General features: G+C 41.5%; 1 protein-coding gene across 5 annotated transcripts in view; it reads right to left on the minus strand.

Moving 5' to 3' along the window:
- Window positions 1-3,239: 3,239 nt before the first annotated feature.
- LOC108713433 (receptor-type tyrosine-protein phosphatase eta) overlaps window positions 3,240-14,433 on the minus strand; it is a 54,886-nt gene continuing 43,692 nt past the window's right edge. For all 5 annotated transcript variants that reach the window (XM_041589625.1, XM_041589624.1, XM_041589623.1 and 2 more), the window contains 13 exons: window positions 12,582-12,786; window positions 10,928-11,049; window positions 10,204-10,288; window positions 8,647-8,694; window positions 8,529-8,540; window positions 8,356-8,443; window positions 8,182-8,272; window positions 7,875-7,948; window positions 7,655-7,789; window positions 6,798-6,917; window positions 6,083-6,243; window positions 5,083-5,218; window positions 3,240-4,687 (listed from right to left, as the gene is read on the minus strand). In XM_041589625.1, the coding sequence (XP_041445559.1) occupies window positions 4,544-4,687; window positions 5,083-5,218; window positions 6,083-6,243; window positions 6,798-6,917; window positions 7,655-7,789; window positions 7,875-7,948; window positions 8,182-8,272; window positions 8,356-8,443; window positions 8,529-8,540; window positions 8,647-8,694; window positions 10,204-10,288; window positions 10,928-11,049; window positions 12,582-12,786 (1,421 nt within the window). In that variant the 3' untranslated portion in view covers window positions 3,240-4,543. The remainder of the gene's footprint in view (window positions 4,688-5,082; window positions 5,219-6,082; window positions 6,244-6,797; window positions 6,918-7,654; window positions 7,790-7,874; window positions 7,949-8,181; window positions 8,273-8,355; window positions 8,444-8,528; window positions 8,541-8,646; window positions 8,695-10,203; window positions 10,289-10,927; window positions 11,050-12,581; window positions 12,787-14,433) is intronic.

Raw genomic sequence — 14,433 nt, forward strand, 5'->3', positions numbered from 1 at the left:
CATGTTCAGACTGGAGACTACCTCCAATTTTTGGGGTTCATTATCTCTAGTAATGGTCTAGAAATGGATCCTGAAGGTTAAGGCTGTACTAGAGTGGGCCCAGCCTCTTTGCGTGCAACCCAAAGGTTTTGCCAATTACTATCGTCAATTTATAAAAAAGTTCTCCCTGATAGTGGCTCCCATCACGGATCTAACTAAAAAAGGTGCAGATCCAAGTATGTGGCCCCCCGAGGCTATTCAAGCCTTTGAATTTCTCAAAAAAGAATTTGTGTCTGCCCCCATTCTTCGTCACCCTGACACCACTCTTCCTTTCATTGTAGAGGTAGATGCCTCAGAAGTTGGGGCAGGGGCAGTCCTTTCTCAAAGGCATCCAATAACCAACAAGGTGCACCCTTGTGCACTTTTCTCTAAGAAATTTTCCCCTGCGGAGACCAATTATGACATCGGGAATAGAGAACTGTTGGCCTATGAGGAATAACGACACCTGTTGGAGGGGGCTAAACATATGATACCGGTCTTTACTGACCACAAAAATCTAATGTACATTGAGTCTGCCAAGCAGTTGAATCCTAGGCAGGCCAGATGGGCTTTGTTTTTTACCCGGTTTAATTTCTCTCTCACATACAGGCCTGGTTCCAAAAATACCAAGTCAGATGCAGTCTCTAGGAATTTTGAATCTAATCCGTCTGAACCTAGCGAGTGTATTCCCATCATTCCGGGTGAGTTAATTGTGGCAGCTCTAGGATCAGACCTGTCCACTCTATTATCCTCAGTTCAATCTTCTGCTCCTGTAGAGACTCCCTCCGGGAGATTATTTGTACTTGAGGATTAAAGGGAACAGGTTCTAAATGAGGTTCATAATTCAAAAATGGCGGGACATCCTGGCATCTCTAAGACTGTGTCTCTATTGTCTCACAATGTGTGGTGGCCTTCATTTAAGCAAGATGTCAAAAATGTTGTTAATTCTTGCCCTGTCTGTCAGAGATCAAAATCCTCTATAAATCTGTCTCAGGGATTGCTAAAGCCACTAACTATTCCTAACAAACCCTGGTCCCATCTATCGATGGATTTTATTGTTGATCTCCCTTCATCCCAAGGGAAAACTGTGATTTGGGTGGTGGTGGATAGATTCAGCAAAATGAGTCACTTCATTTCCCTCCCACACCTCCCATCTGCTAAGACATTGGCTGAGTTATTTATTTCCAATATTTTCAAGTTACATGGTTTTCTGGTTAATATTGTTTCTGATAGAGGGGTACAGTTTGTTTCAAAATTTTGGCGAGCATTCTGCTCTGGTTTGGGATTGAGTTGTCATTTTCTACTGCATATCACCCTCAAACCAATGGTCAGACTGAAAGGGTTAATCAGTGCCTTGAACAATTTCTAAGGTGTTATGTTTTGGACAACCAGTCCTCATGGGCTGAACTATTACCCTGGGCAGAATTTGCTTGCAATAATGTCAATTCCTCTGTCAAACAGTTTGCCAAAATTTTGTCTGGGGTGCTCGACTCTCTTTCTGCAGCTACGGCCGCTCAGAAAAAGGCAGCCGATAGGTCTCATAGAGAGGCACCCAAATATCAGGTAGGAGACTCTGTATGGTTATCTACAAAAAAATGCAAACTTAAGGTTCCTTCTCTCAAGTTGGTCCATATCCCATTACTGAAATAATCAATCCTTCTTCTGTTCGTCTTAAACTACCTGATCATTTTTCTCTCCTAAAACCAGCCACGCAGGAACGCCAACAATCTTTTCCTCCCCCCAGTGTTGGTAGAGGGTCAGCCTGAATTTATTGTCCAAGAACTCCTTGATTCTCGCCTTGTGCGGGGTTAGTTGTTACAATACCTAGTTAAATGGAAGGGCTATGGTCCTGAGGAGAATTCTTGGATTCCTGTTTGTGATATTAGGGCTGATCATCTCAGGAAACAGTTCCACCTGAACTTTCCTGAGAAACCTGGGGGTCCAGTGGCCCCCCTCGAGGGGGGGGGGTAATGTGAAACATTATACTCACCCTGGTGGCCTAGTGGGTTGGCGGGGGCGCCCGCCAGGCCGCACTTCTGCCTCTGTCTCCACGCCGGTTCCTTAGGGCGCTGGTTTCTTGAGATTCCAATTCTGTATTCCTGATTCCTGTTGTGACCCCTGCCTGGCTTTTTGATTATCCTGACTTCTGAATCCTGACCCTTCTGCCCAAAGACTCTGCTTTTCAGTTGTGCCTCTGCTTGTCCAGAACCCCTCGCCTTGCACCTCTCGTTATAAAATCTGAGTAGCTGAGTTCTCCTCCCGAGGCCAAAGGCGACTGCTACAGGCAGAAGCATGAGCCGAGACCAGGGTGCTTGGCATCGGTTCTAGATTTATGGTGCCAACCGTGACAGTATCTATATCATCAGGTTTTTATCTAGATTACCAGGTTTGTATTTACATTATCTGGTTTGTATCTAGATTCTCACATTTAAATCTAGAGTATCAGGTTTCTATCTAGATTTTTCAGCTTTGTATCTAGATTATCGGGTTTGTATTTAGATTATCAGGTTTATTTCTAGAATATCACATTTATATCTAGATGATCAGGTTTGTTTCTAGATTATCATATTTGTATCTAGATTATCAGATTTGTATCTAGATTGTCAGGTTTGCATCTAGATTATCAGATTTGTATCTACTGTATATTGTCAGGTTTGTATATAGATTATCAGGTTTGTATCCAGATTATCAGGTTTGTATTTACATTATCAGGTATGTATCTAGATTATCAGATGTGTATCTAGTTGATCAGGTTTGTATTTAGATTAACGCAGGGTTTGTATCGAGAAAAGGAATTTCTATTGGGCTGACAAACATTTAGGAAAATGGTTGTTGTGATGCTGGAAAGTATGAAATAAAGGCATTTTCCTTTCAAGAGAATTGGAGAACAAGGTAGAGAGTCACTTCCATACACGTACACCCAACTGTGCCCTTAAATATTTTCTTATATAACATCCATCTAGATTGTATAGAGAGAGAGAGACTGGAGGCATCTGTTGCTTGTATTTGTACCTTGGTGCTGAATTCTAACAACCAGCAGTGAATGCCGGCAGTGTGCCAGTGAATGCCGGCAGTGTGCCAGTGAATGCCGGCAGTGTGCCAGTGAATGCCGGCAGTGTGCCAGTGAATGCCGGCAGTGTGCCAGTGAATGCCGGCAGTGTGCCAGTGAATGCCGGCAGTGTGCCAGTGGTAATTGTTGAGCAGAACACAATGGACGGGAATTGTAAATAAAAGTCTTTATTATGGATTCAGAGTATTTTACAAATCACAGGAAATCATAGAAAAAGAGGTATAAAAATAACAGAGGCTCTCTGCTCTTATGTACAAACCTGAGACTGTTTGCCCTCACCCCGTGAGCACAATCATAGTAGTGATGCCCAGGCAAGCTGAGCGCTGGCACACAAGGATATGGCTAGAGCTCTCGTAGCCAAGTAGCCACAGCCTGTGTATTAGGGTTAGGGTTTGCTCTTTCAGCACACTGACCAAGTGAGAAACTTATAGGCAGAAATAGCCAATGCGAAGGCACATGTGTGTTCCAGTCCATTCCTTCCAACAGAACTAACACAAGGGAGTGTTGCTGCCGGAGGATAAAGAGGATTTCCATAGTGTTTCTTGGCAGTGATTGAGTTCATTGGGATTCCTTATTATATAGAATTATATATATATATATATATATATATATATATATATATATATACACATGTTATATAGAATGACAGGGTTGAATGTGATTCTTTCAAGATCCATGGCACCCCAGAAACATAATGTAATATAAAAATGCACTTGAATATAGAAATATGTTACAGTGTATCCCACACCCCCGGCCCCACAGTGTCTGATCAACTGCAGCAACAGAAATGGCTTGGAATGAAGATTTCAGTGCAAGAAAATCCTGAGTAAGTGCCTTGTTATGTGCCCACTGCTCCCCTTTATTCTGCTCCCCTTTTTTGTTTGTTTTGATCCAGTATAGCATGAGACATGTATGATCCTGCCTCTGCCCAGATACAATATGTAGCATGAGTCTTGTCCTGCTGGTGTGTGTAGGAAGCTTGTATCACCCACAGCTTTGCACTCAATAAGGGTGAAAGATTGGCCACCGGATCATACATAACAATAACCAGTAGTAGCAAGTTCCTGAGCTGAACTGAATAAATAATCACTTTGATAAATATATACGGCCAAGTGCAAATCATCTCTGGGCACAGGGGGCAGTGATAGGAGGGTAATTAGCAGGTGCAATTGCTATAATATACTCATTAACTTATCAGTGTAAGAATCTCAGTGAGGGGGGGCAGCTGCACAAGGAACAATCCCCTGCACCCCTTGTATCCCCTGCACCCCAATCCCGCACAACATGAAGTTCTACTTTGATTGAAATCACATTGTTACATATATTAATTTCATATTTAATTTCACAATAATAAAAATTAAACCTTCAAAAGTGCTTTTTCCTTGTTCTCCCTGAAGTCTGTGAGTCCAGTAGAGTCAGTGCTGGTCCTCGTAGCCTGTGGGTTTGATTCCCTGATCAGACCCTTGAGTTTCCCAAGCGGAGGGGTGTGCTACAATTCTCGTAGACTGTGCTCACGTTCTGGTAGATGAGGTCCGGTTTGTTTGCCTTCTGGGCTTTGATAGAATCGAGTGCACACTGGTTCAGGAAGATGTATTGTTTCTGATGAGGTGTAAATGAACAAGCAAATCAGCAGAAATAAGCCAGATATTAGCGACCCATAAACTAAGGTAATTTTCCCTCAACCAAATTTCTCTCTGTCAGTAAATTCTGCTAATGTAATGTATTCCCTTCTTAAATGTACAACCTAAATATTCTGGGCTGGAGAATGAGAGGAGGCACAGCCAGCAGCTGATTCTAATGCCTATTTCTTGCATGGGAAATAGAACTAATGTCCAACTAGGCTTCACGTTCCACTGATATCAAGTGCTGAACATTGTGGCTCTGCTTTCACATAAGTGCTGCCTCCATAGAAACAATACCCTTTATGACCATTAGGTGCACTGTTTGTGACAAGTATTTTCCATCAAATGGTTAATATAAAGCCACATACTCACCTCCGTTTGTACCATCAATACCCGATGCATCCTCAGACTATGCACAGTGCCAAACACATCTACCACATCCTCTGATTCAATCTGTTTCATAATGCGATCCAGTGCGATTAATGTGCCTGTCCTGCCAACACCAGCGCTGAGGGAATATCAGTCATGAGTTAGAGGAGCCAGAGTTACCCCAATCATGCGGGAAAATATAGCACTGAATATATATATATATATATATATATATATATATAATATAACTCCTATATCTACTCAGACAAGGATGGATCCACATGGCTCCATGAGCCCAGTCTGAGGCGCTGCTTAATCTGGACAGACTACAGTTTCCCAGCATGCCTTTACCCCACATAAGTATGGGAGCACTGCAACCTCACTGCCATGAAGGGGTTACCCTGTAGCTTTCTGTATTACTAGTTTCTCTTTAAAAAGCTATTATTAAGAGAAAGTTCTGCTGTGGTCCCCATTCCAGGAATAAGATGGCTGCTTCCTACCATATACCAATTTTATATATATATATATATATATATATATATATATATATATATATATATATATATGAATGAGAGTTTCAAGCAGCGGTTATTTCTCTTGGAAACTCACTTTGAGGGCAAGTTATTGGTGTTTGGCCCTACTGTACCTTAATGTTGCATCTAAATGGGTTTCTAATACAGCTCTAGATCATTATTGGGGAGCCCTGCTGCCAGCGTGAGAAGTGGAAGAGCCCTGGGGGAAGGATAAGGGGCTGGTATGAGTAGAATGGAGCAGGTATTGTGTGTATGTGAGATTAAATGCTGTATTAAGAGACACAAAAGAAAGGAGGCCCCTGTTTCACAGATCTTATAATCAAAATATATACAGTAGGTAACCTATAGAAAGAAATGGTAGGATAGTGCTACAATTTTAAGACTGAGGAGGATTCTGTACAGAGGGATTTAGGGGTGTTATGTGCTAAGGGGGCACAAGCAGTTGCTTAACCACAAAGTGAACCACTTACCTGCAATGAACCAGCACGGGGGAATTGGGCGGACATTGTTTTACATAGTCCCATAGTAAATTCCTGAAGCCAATGAGAACGTCCGTTGTTTTGGGGACCCCATGGTCAGGCCAGGCAGTGAAGTGGAAATGGCGCACGCACTTGCTTTGATTTTCTTGTTTCTTTGGGAGGTAATAAAGGTGAGTCAGTTAAATGAGCAGACATTTTTGTTGCCCCACATCCCCATAATCACAATGCACTGGCAAGGACCTATTTCTCTCTCATTTTCCCTATAGCCCCCTCCCTACCCCAACTGAATGGGATGTGGGGGCACAAGCACAAGACCCAGGAAGTTTTGTATCTCTGAAAATACCATAAACAACCCAGTGGATCCAAACACATTCCCTACATTACTTGGTACCCAGGCAACTTTGTCACGTAGAGATCAAGCTGAGCCAAGATCCAGTACCTGCTGTTAAATGTTGTCATGTTCTTCTAGTGAGTGCCCCATCCCATCTCACTGATACCACATCAGTACTGCATTAGGCCTGTCCCATCTCACTGATACCACATCAGTACTGCATTAGGCCTGTCCCATCTCACTGATACCACATCAGTACTGCATTAGGCCTGTCCCATCTCACTGATACCACATCAGTACTGCATTAGGCCCACCATATCTCACTGATACCACATCTGCACCATTTTAGCAGTACACACTGGGGGTTAAACTCACATGAGTGACTGTGAAGTCCCTGATGGTCCACTCAGGTTGAACAGACTCCTCTATTAAAGAGATGGACATGCCACTGAAATCCTTCTTCCCGCTGCTTGGCCAATATTCATCACACTTTACCTAGAATGCAAGCAATGGGGCACAATCAATTGGGGCACATTAGATGGTCATTACCTCCTTCTGTTCTGTATGCTGAAGGCACCATATGATATTGTGCAACGCTGGTTAATGCAAAGGATGCAGAGACTGAATAGTGGGGCAGAACGGGTGCACACCCCCTGTTGGAGACTGTACTCGGAGGCTGCACCCTAGGGTTCAATTAAATACAACAAGTCATTCAGGAACAGTGACTCTTTCTACAGGTAAGTCTTCTATGGAAAGTGATCCAGTCCCTTACACTAAATGGGGATTTGGTTTCTACTTTTCTCTCTAGGATGAGCCTTAATGATTTCCCTCTGAAGTTTACCTTGAAACAAACTTTTAGTTGGGTATACATGAATTGCCTTTCATTTCCATTTCTTATTTTAAATAATATTTTCATTCCTTTTCCTATTCTGCCTGTTTCAAGCCCACAGCTGGACATCATGTCTGGTCATAAGGGTCACTGACCCCAGCAACTAGAAACTAGATTGGCAGTGAAACTCCAGTTTTATCGTTTTTCTTATTTTTGTCACTTTGTCTCCTATTCGCCTTCCATTATACACCATAATCTGGCCTGGCTGCTTGGTAGAGATATTGTTGTACCCTTCAGACCCCAAAACCTGGATTTTAGAGCTGCAGGATACTGGTTCTGCTATTGAATGGTGAAAGATAAGTGCAGCCCTAGAGGAACTTGAGGAAGCTGAGCCCATTTCTACCTTTCCCAGTTCCACACATCGTGTCAGCATAACCACAGCACTAATGTTCTTCTCCCAAATCATGCGCCAGAAATCACGGACGGTGCTGGGCAGGGGACCTTGGGCAGCAATAAACTCCTTGCTTGTCATGTAACCCTGAAACAGAAGAATGGGGAGCACCGTCACTAACTGTCCCCCATCTCTTTCTTTCCTCAGAACACCCAGCAGTTCAGGCACTTACTGGGATGTAATTGGCATTGATATAATCCTCAGTCTGGTGATTTTCAATGGAGAGTTTCACCCGGGAATGATCATCTAGGGTGAGAAAGGAATGAGAAATGGAGGAATTGCAGTTACTTAAGCAACTTGGCAACAACAAATTACTGATCAATCAGTTATTTGGCAATATTTCCACCCCCTCTCATTGCTAGCAAGAACGCCTTTCTTAGTAGAAAATAGTGAACTGATGACATAAGTTTCACATTTGCCAATTGATGGCCCTTTTGGGCTCTTGTGTAAGAAAGAATAAGAGAGTGATGCAGACTCACAGGGTAGTACGTTATTGTATCTGTTCTTGGCTTTGTTCTCGGGCAGCTCGGAGGCTTCTTTAGGTTGAGAAATTCCCACAGATGAAAAGTTCTGAGTTGAAGTGAAAGGAAGAATAATTAGGCCCAAATGAATTCCATTAATGATCGTAAGTGCCCCATATAATTAGCACTCACTTCATACTCCTCACTAAAGCCCAGGCTACTGTTGGCCTGCTGCTTTCGGAAATGCGCCTCAAAATCGGACTTGGGAATGGGCTGGGACCTGTAAGAGAAATACTGGGTCGGTATCACAGGATCTCGTCCAATGTTATCAGGAACCTCAAATGTGGAAACCCCAAATGACTTACCGTTTTGTTTGCCTGTAGAGAGAAAAGAAAGAGACAGAAAGTTAGATCTCCCGTTTTTAGCACATGGCGGCAGCTCCTGTATTTATTAGCGAATAAGGAGAGACATAGAGACACTCACTTGATACTTGAGAATGACAAATTCTCCCGCTTTTTCACTTCTCGATTTCTGGGAATAAATGAAGACTCATTACAGGAAGCCAATGGGATTTTACCATAATTCTTCTTGATAACTAACACAATCATCTACAGTGCAGAGATTAACCCTAAAATTTGACTACAAATGCTGTATTTTATATACTGGACTTACTGCGCCAGCCCAGAGGTTCAGCAGCCATATAACAGTACTGATCCAATTGCCCCAGCAGCTGCTCAGCTTCTAATCTTACTAGATATTTTTGGGTTTTAGTGGCACATCATATGCTTAGCCCTCCCATCTAACCTTATGCTTCATTAAGGATTTGCCCTTCTCCAAGCTATAAACATATCACAGCTTGATGCCTGGGGGGTCTTGAATGGAAATACTAGAGACTAATAATCCCCAAACAACATTCTGCGGCATTAGAATTTAAAATGTTTTATCAAGTAATGCTACAATTTTTATAATTTGTGTGTGTGTGTGTGGAGGGGGGCTAATGAATCTTTAACAATCTTGCACTTTAACTTGGCCCTTGTATTGAGTACACAGGACTCCCCAATAGAGCTACACCCAGATATTCTTGTATATTTGTATGGATATAGAGGAAGCATTGGGACACAGTGCCCTGTGCTGGTGCTCTCAGGTTAGGGTTCAGCTTTCCCACTTCCTACAAAGGGGTATATTTATCAAAGAGTGAAGTTAAAGGTCGCCCAGTCTGCTAGAGTTAAATTCCGCCACTCCATTCATTTCTATGGGATTTTTAAAAGAGTATTTATCAACGGGTGAAAGTGAAAGTTCATCCTTTGATAAATACGCCTTTCAAAATCCGATAGAAATGAATGGAGAGTGGCGGAATTTCACTCTAGAGGACTGTGGCGATCTCTAATGTCACTCTTTGAGAAATATACCCCTAGGGGCAAATGTATTAAGGGTCGAATATTGAGGGTTAATTAACCCTCGATATTCGACTGGGGAATTAAAATCCTTCGACTTTGAATATCGAAGTTGAAGGATTTTGCGCAAATAATTCGATCAAACGATCGAAGGAATAATCGTTCGAAGGATTTTAATCCATCGATCGAAGGATTTTAATCCATCGATCGAAGGATTTTAATCCATCGATCGAAGGATTTTAATCCATCGATCGAAGGATTTTAATCCATCGATCGAAGGATTTTAATCCATCGATCGAAGGATTATCCTTCGACCAAAAAAAGATAGCCAAGCCTATGGGGACCTTCCCCATAGGCTAACATTGACTTCGGGAGCTTTTGGGTGGCGAACTAGGGGGTCGAAGTTTTTTCTTAAAGAGACAGTACTTCGACTATCGAATGGTCGAATAGTCGAACGATTTTTAGTTCGATTAGACGTCAAAGTCGTAGTCGAAGGTCGACGTAGCCCATTCAATGGTCGAAGTAGCCAAAAAAACACTTCGAAATTCGAAGTATTTTTCTTCTATTCCTTCACTCGAACTTAGTGAATGGGCCCCCTAGTATCTAATTAATATATATGAACAAAGCAGCCAATAAAGGCTTTTACCTTTGTCTCCTCCAGATGAAAAAGGCAAGAATAGCAATGACAGCGGCTCCTAGGATGCTCCCAATCACGGCCCCAGCAATCACACCTAATAGGGTGACAGGGAGAGAGGGCATGGATATTCAGTTCTAACTACTACATGTGAATAAGCAATATTGCTGGACAGGACCTATAGTTATCACAATACATATGTCATTTTACATGATATGTCACCATACAAGTAGGATGGACAACTAATAGTCTGTCAGGCTTCTTCCTACACACAAGAACTACATTGGGCTGCTTTATTATGTGCTGCTGGGTGAAAAGTACAAAAGTATTGGCGCAAGTCACCGTTTTACCCACAATCCATTTACAGGGTTCAGTTGTGAACAAGTATTAATAACTTATACATTTTTGGGCTGGAGGGTGGGTGTCCCTGTAGAACCTCTAGACCAAAACCCATAAGTAAAAAGGAACTGTGAATAAAATATATATAATGGAATATACCCCAGCCCATATAAATCAAGCACAAACACCCAGCAGAGGGACCCCAACCATCACTGGGTGTTGCAAACTAGTGTAAACACTAGTTTGAGAGAATAAAGTCCCATGACTTGGCACTTAGCATTCAGGTGAATCCAGACCCTGCAGCAAGCGCATAAATACTCCAATTTGTAGTGTGCAAACAACACAGTCCCATGGGAGGAGCAGTGATTGCTGAGCTGTTACATGTACTTGCTGGTACCTTGATCCTGAGCTGTTGAGATGGGGCTTGAGAATAAAGAGCTTGCTACACTGCAGCGATCCTCTATAACTCTGTTTGTGTTGTTATCAAAGACAATATTAGTAAATCCAGCAACCGCCACCCTGGAAGAGGCAAGAGAACAAACAGACATGTTAATAGAATGCCTTGTATTTCCCTTATGTGGGCACACGTATGGCACGCTGGCATTCTCTCCGCTGGCAGAGAAGAGGCAGATATGGGCCAGAAGTGGTATATATATATACGTGAGTGCATAGACAGAAGGGAACGTGCCTGTCACAGTGCACAGGAGTCACCCAGGAAGTGATCCACATTCCCTTCCTGTCAATGCTGACGTGTATGGGGCACGTTTGACTCGTATCTGCCTTTTTTCCACTAGTGTTTTTTTCCACTGGTGGACAATGTTGTATATTACAGTAATGTAAGAGTTTGACTAGAAGAATGGGGTGTATGGCAGTACTGGGAGGTAGGGTGTGGGTACTGGAGGAAAGCAAGGTCCCCACTACAAGAATCAGGTGTATGACAGTACTGGGGAAAGAGTATGGGTACTGGAGGAAGTTAGGGTGCCCACTAGATGAATGGGGTGTATTACAGTACTGGGGGTAGAGTATAGGCACTGGAGGAAGGTAGGGATCCCACTAGAGCAGGGGTCCCCAACCTTTTTAACCAGTGAGCCACATTTAAATGTAAAAAGATTTGGGGAGCAACACAAGCAATAAAAAGCCTATGAGGATTTCAAATAAGGGTTGTGATTGGCTGTTTGGTAGCTCCTATATGGACTGCAAACACATAGGAGGCTCTGTTTGGCAGTACATGTGTTTTTTTATGCAACCAAAACTTGCCTCCAAGCCTGGAATTCAAAAATAATCTCCTGCTTTGAGGCAATTGAGAGCAACATCCAAGGGGTCGGTGAGCAACATGTTGCTTGGGAGCTACTGGTTGGGGACCACTGCAATAGAGGAATTTGGTGTATGATATTCCATGGATGTCAGTAGGAGATCGGTTCTGTTATGAATGTGTTAGTGCTGCTTCTCTGATCTGTCCATTTGTTGTAACTGTGACTTTTTAGGTGTTAGTCACTTATGGGGGAATGTAAAATAGGTCACTAATGGAATAATTGTGTGCAATGTGAATAAATGTTCACATTGTGAACAATTTTGTCTTTGCGAACCCTTTGCCCCTCATGCAAGTGTAGGATAGCAATTGTTTGTGATAATAATAAAACATCCTAGTGAAAAAGTTGTTGCATTAGCTCCAAAAGTTACTCCACCTTCAAAGAGAGCAACGTGCAACCAAGATTTGCAATGCAATATAAGTCTGATGAAGAATATTACATGCACATTTTTATTCTCATTTGTGCTCAAACTTGTTCTCTTTGCAAATTTTATTACATTTCCCCCTCAGTCACATGCTGTATGGTCCTTCCATCATTCTAAACTTTATGCTGTATATACACCATTAAAGGGTTTTTGAGGTAACAAGACACTGTTTAGCAGCTCATAAATGGTATCACCTTACCACAAAAAAAGCCCCATTCTTTCTTATTCTGAACTATCGGAAACATGTTTTAACTCTCTACTAGTCACATGATCTGTATAGTGTGCCCCCTAGTGAAGTAGCATAAACAACTAATTACTTATAGGACGTTGCAGGCTGTAAAGGTCCATTGTAGTAGCCGCGGGTTGTAGATTTATCTCCAATGGCCACTGTGTAGGCAGCTTGCCTAATGGATCTCCCCTTCGTTTGCCCAAACTCCATGATTTGTGACACATAACTGTTTGTATTCTTGCTGTTAAAGTCTGCGTAGGTCTTGGACAAAATTCCACTGGGTGGACTGACGGCTTCAATGCAGAGAGAATGAGAAGAAAAGAGAATCATTAGCCTGGAATACCCACAGTATTGTACAGAAGGAAGGTGTATTTTTTTTTTCAAGTATTTTTATTCATTTTTATTATAGAAAACAAGCAATTAGTAATATGAGAAATAAACATAAAATAAACAAATTGAACATAAATCATAATAAATCATAATAATACAATTAACACTGAGTTACTGCATTCAAATGACCTCTTACAGGTATAACAACCTATAGGCTACAATATAATAACATATTGTTATGTATCTCTGGAACAGTTAAGAATATTATTGAATTTAACTCTTTCTTCAGAACCCAATGATAGAAAATTTTGCATTTAGATAAGAACTTAAAACAATTATGTATACTTTCAACTTTATGACTAATTGCCTCATTAGTGTAAACAGGTTTTAACTCAATTAAAACTTCATTCAAAGAAGGTAAAGATTTTTCTATCCACTTTTTAAATATAACCCTCTGAGCTCCAGCAATAACCAACTTTATAAATTTAGAGATATGGGCAGCATTACATTCTTTGGATTTTCGTACTAATAATGTTAAATCTATAGAGCTAGTCAACCCTAAAAGGGCATCACGAGGAGATAGTAAAGTTTCCTTTGCGTCAAATTTGTACCAATGAGCAACAGAAGGTGTATTTACTAAAGCACCATAATGGTGAGTCGAATTCATATACATTTACTAATTATTGTAATGATGCCATTATGAGTATTGTGCAAATGGCTAAAATAGTACCACTGATAGGAAACCACTCATCTATCTGCCAAGGAATCTTTATAATGGGATTAGATTATAAGAGTATGTTGCTGGACCTGCTGAAATTAATTTTGGTGGTGCTATTGATAAATTGGTGTATTTCTCAAGGTTTCAAGGTGGCATTACATCATCTGGTGAAGTGATGCAGAAGTTCGAAGTTAATTCGCAAACATTAGTTGTAATTATGTATTAACAAATTGGTAACAGTTTGTCAAATGGCATCTAGCATTTTAGTAAATATTACCCTAAGGGGCAGATTTATCAAAGGTCAAAGTGAATTTTCGAAGTAAAAAACTTCACATTTCGAAGTAATTTTGGGGTACTTCGACAAGGGAATAGTCCAACTTCTATTAGAATTTGAAAAAACTTCGGAATTCGAAGATCAACTTTTTTTTAAGTACTGTCTCTTTAAAACCTCAACTTCGACCATTCGCCACCTAAAAGCTGCCGAATTGCTGTTATAACCTATGGGGGACCTCCTAGAACCTGTATGGAGGCAATTGGGGGAGTTTGGGAGATCGAAGATCGAAGTTAAAAAACTTTGAATCGAAGTAGATCGAAGTAGCGCTTCGAAGTAGGCCCACTTCGACCACCATTCGGTTGGTCTTTTTGAATTCGAAGTTCTACGTTTTTTTAACTTCGAACTTCAACCTTTGATAAATCTGCCCCTAAGTGTCCAGTGTGTCATTTAGGAGACTAAATATTTCCAAGTACAGAACAGAGTATATTCAAATCATGGCTGAGATGCTAATGGTGTCGCTGAACTATAACAAGATCCAGCATTATAATGATAACTCTGAAAATGGCATCATCTTGCCCAGAGCTGTATAGTCACATGACTCTAGTGGGCCTATGTGCA

This window comes from Xenopus laevis, chromosome 4L, assembly GCF_017654675.1.
Source record: "Xenopus laevis strain J_2021 chromosome 4L, Xenopus_laevis_v10.1, whole genome shotgun sequence".
Lineage (NCBI taxonomy): Eukaryota > Metazoa > Chordata > Amphibia > Anura > Pipidae > Xenopus > Xenopus laevis.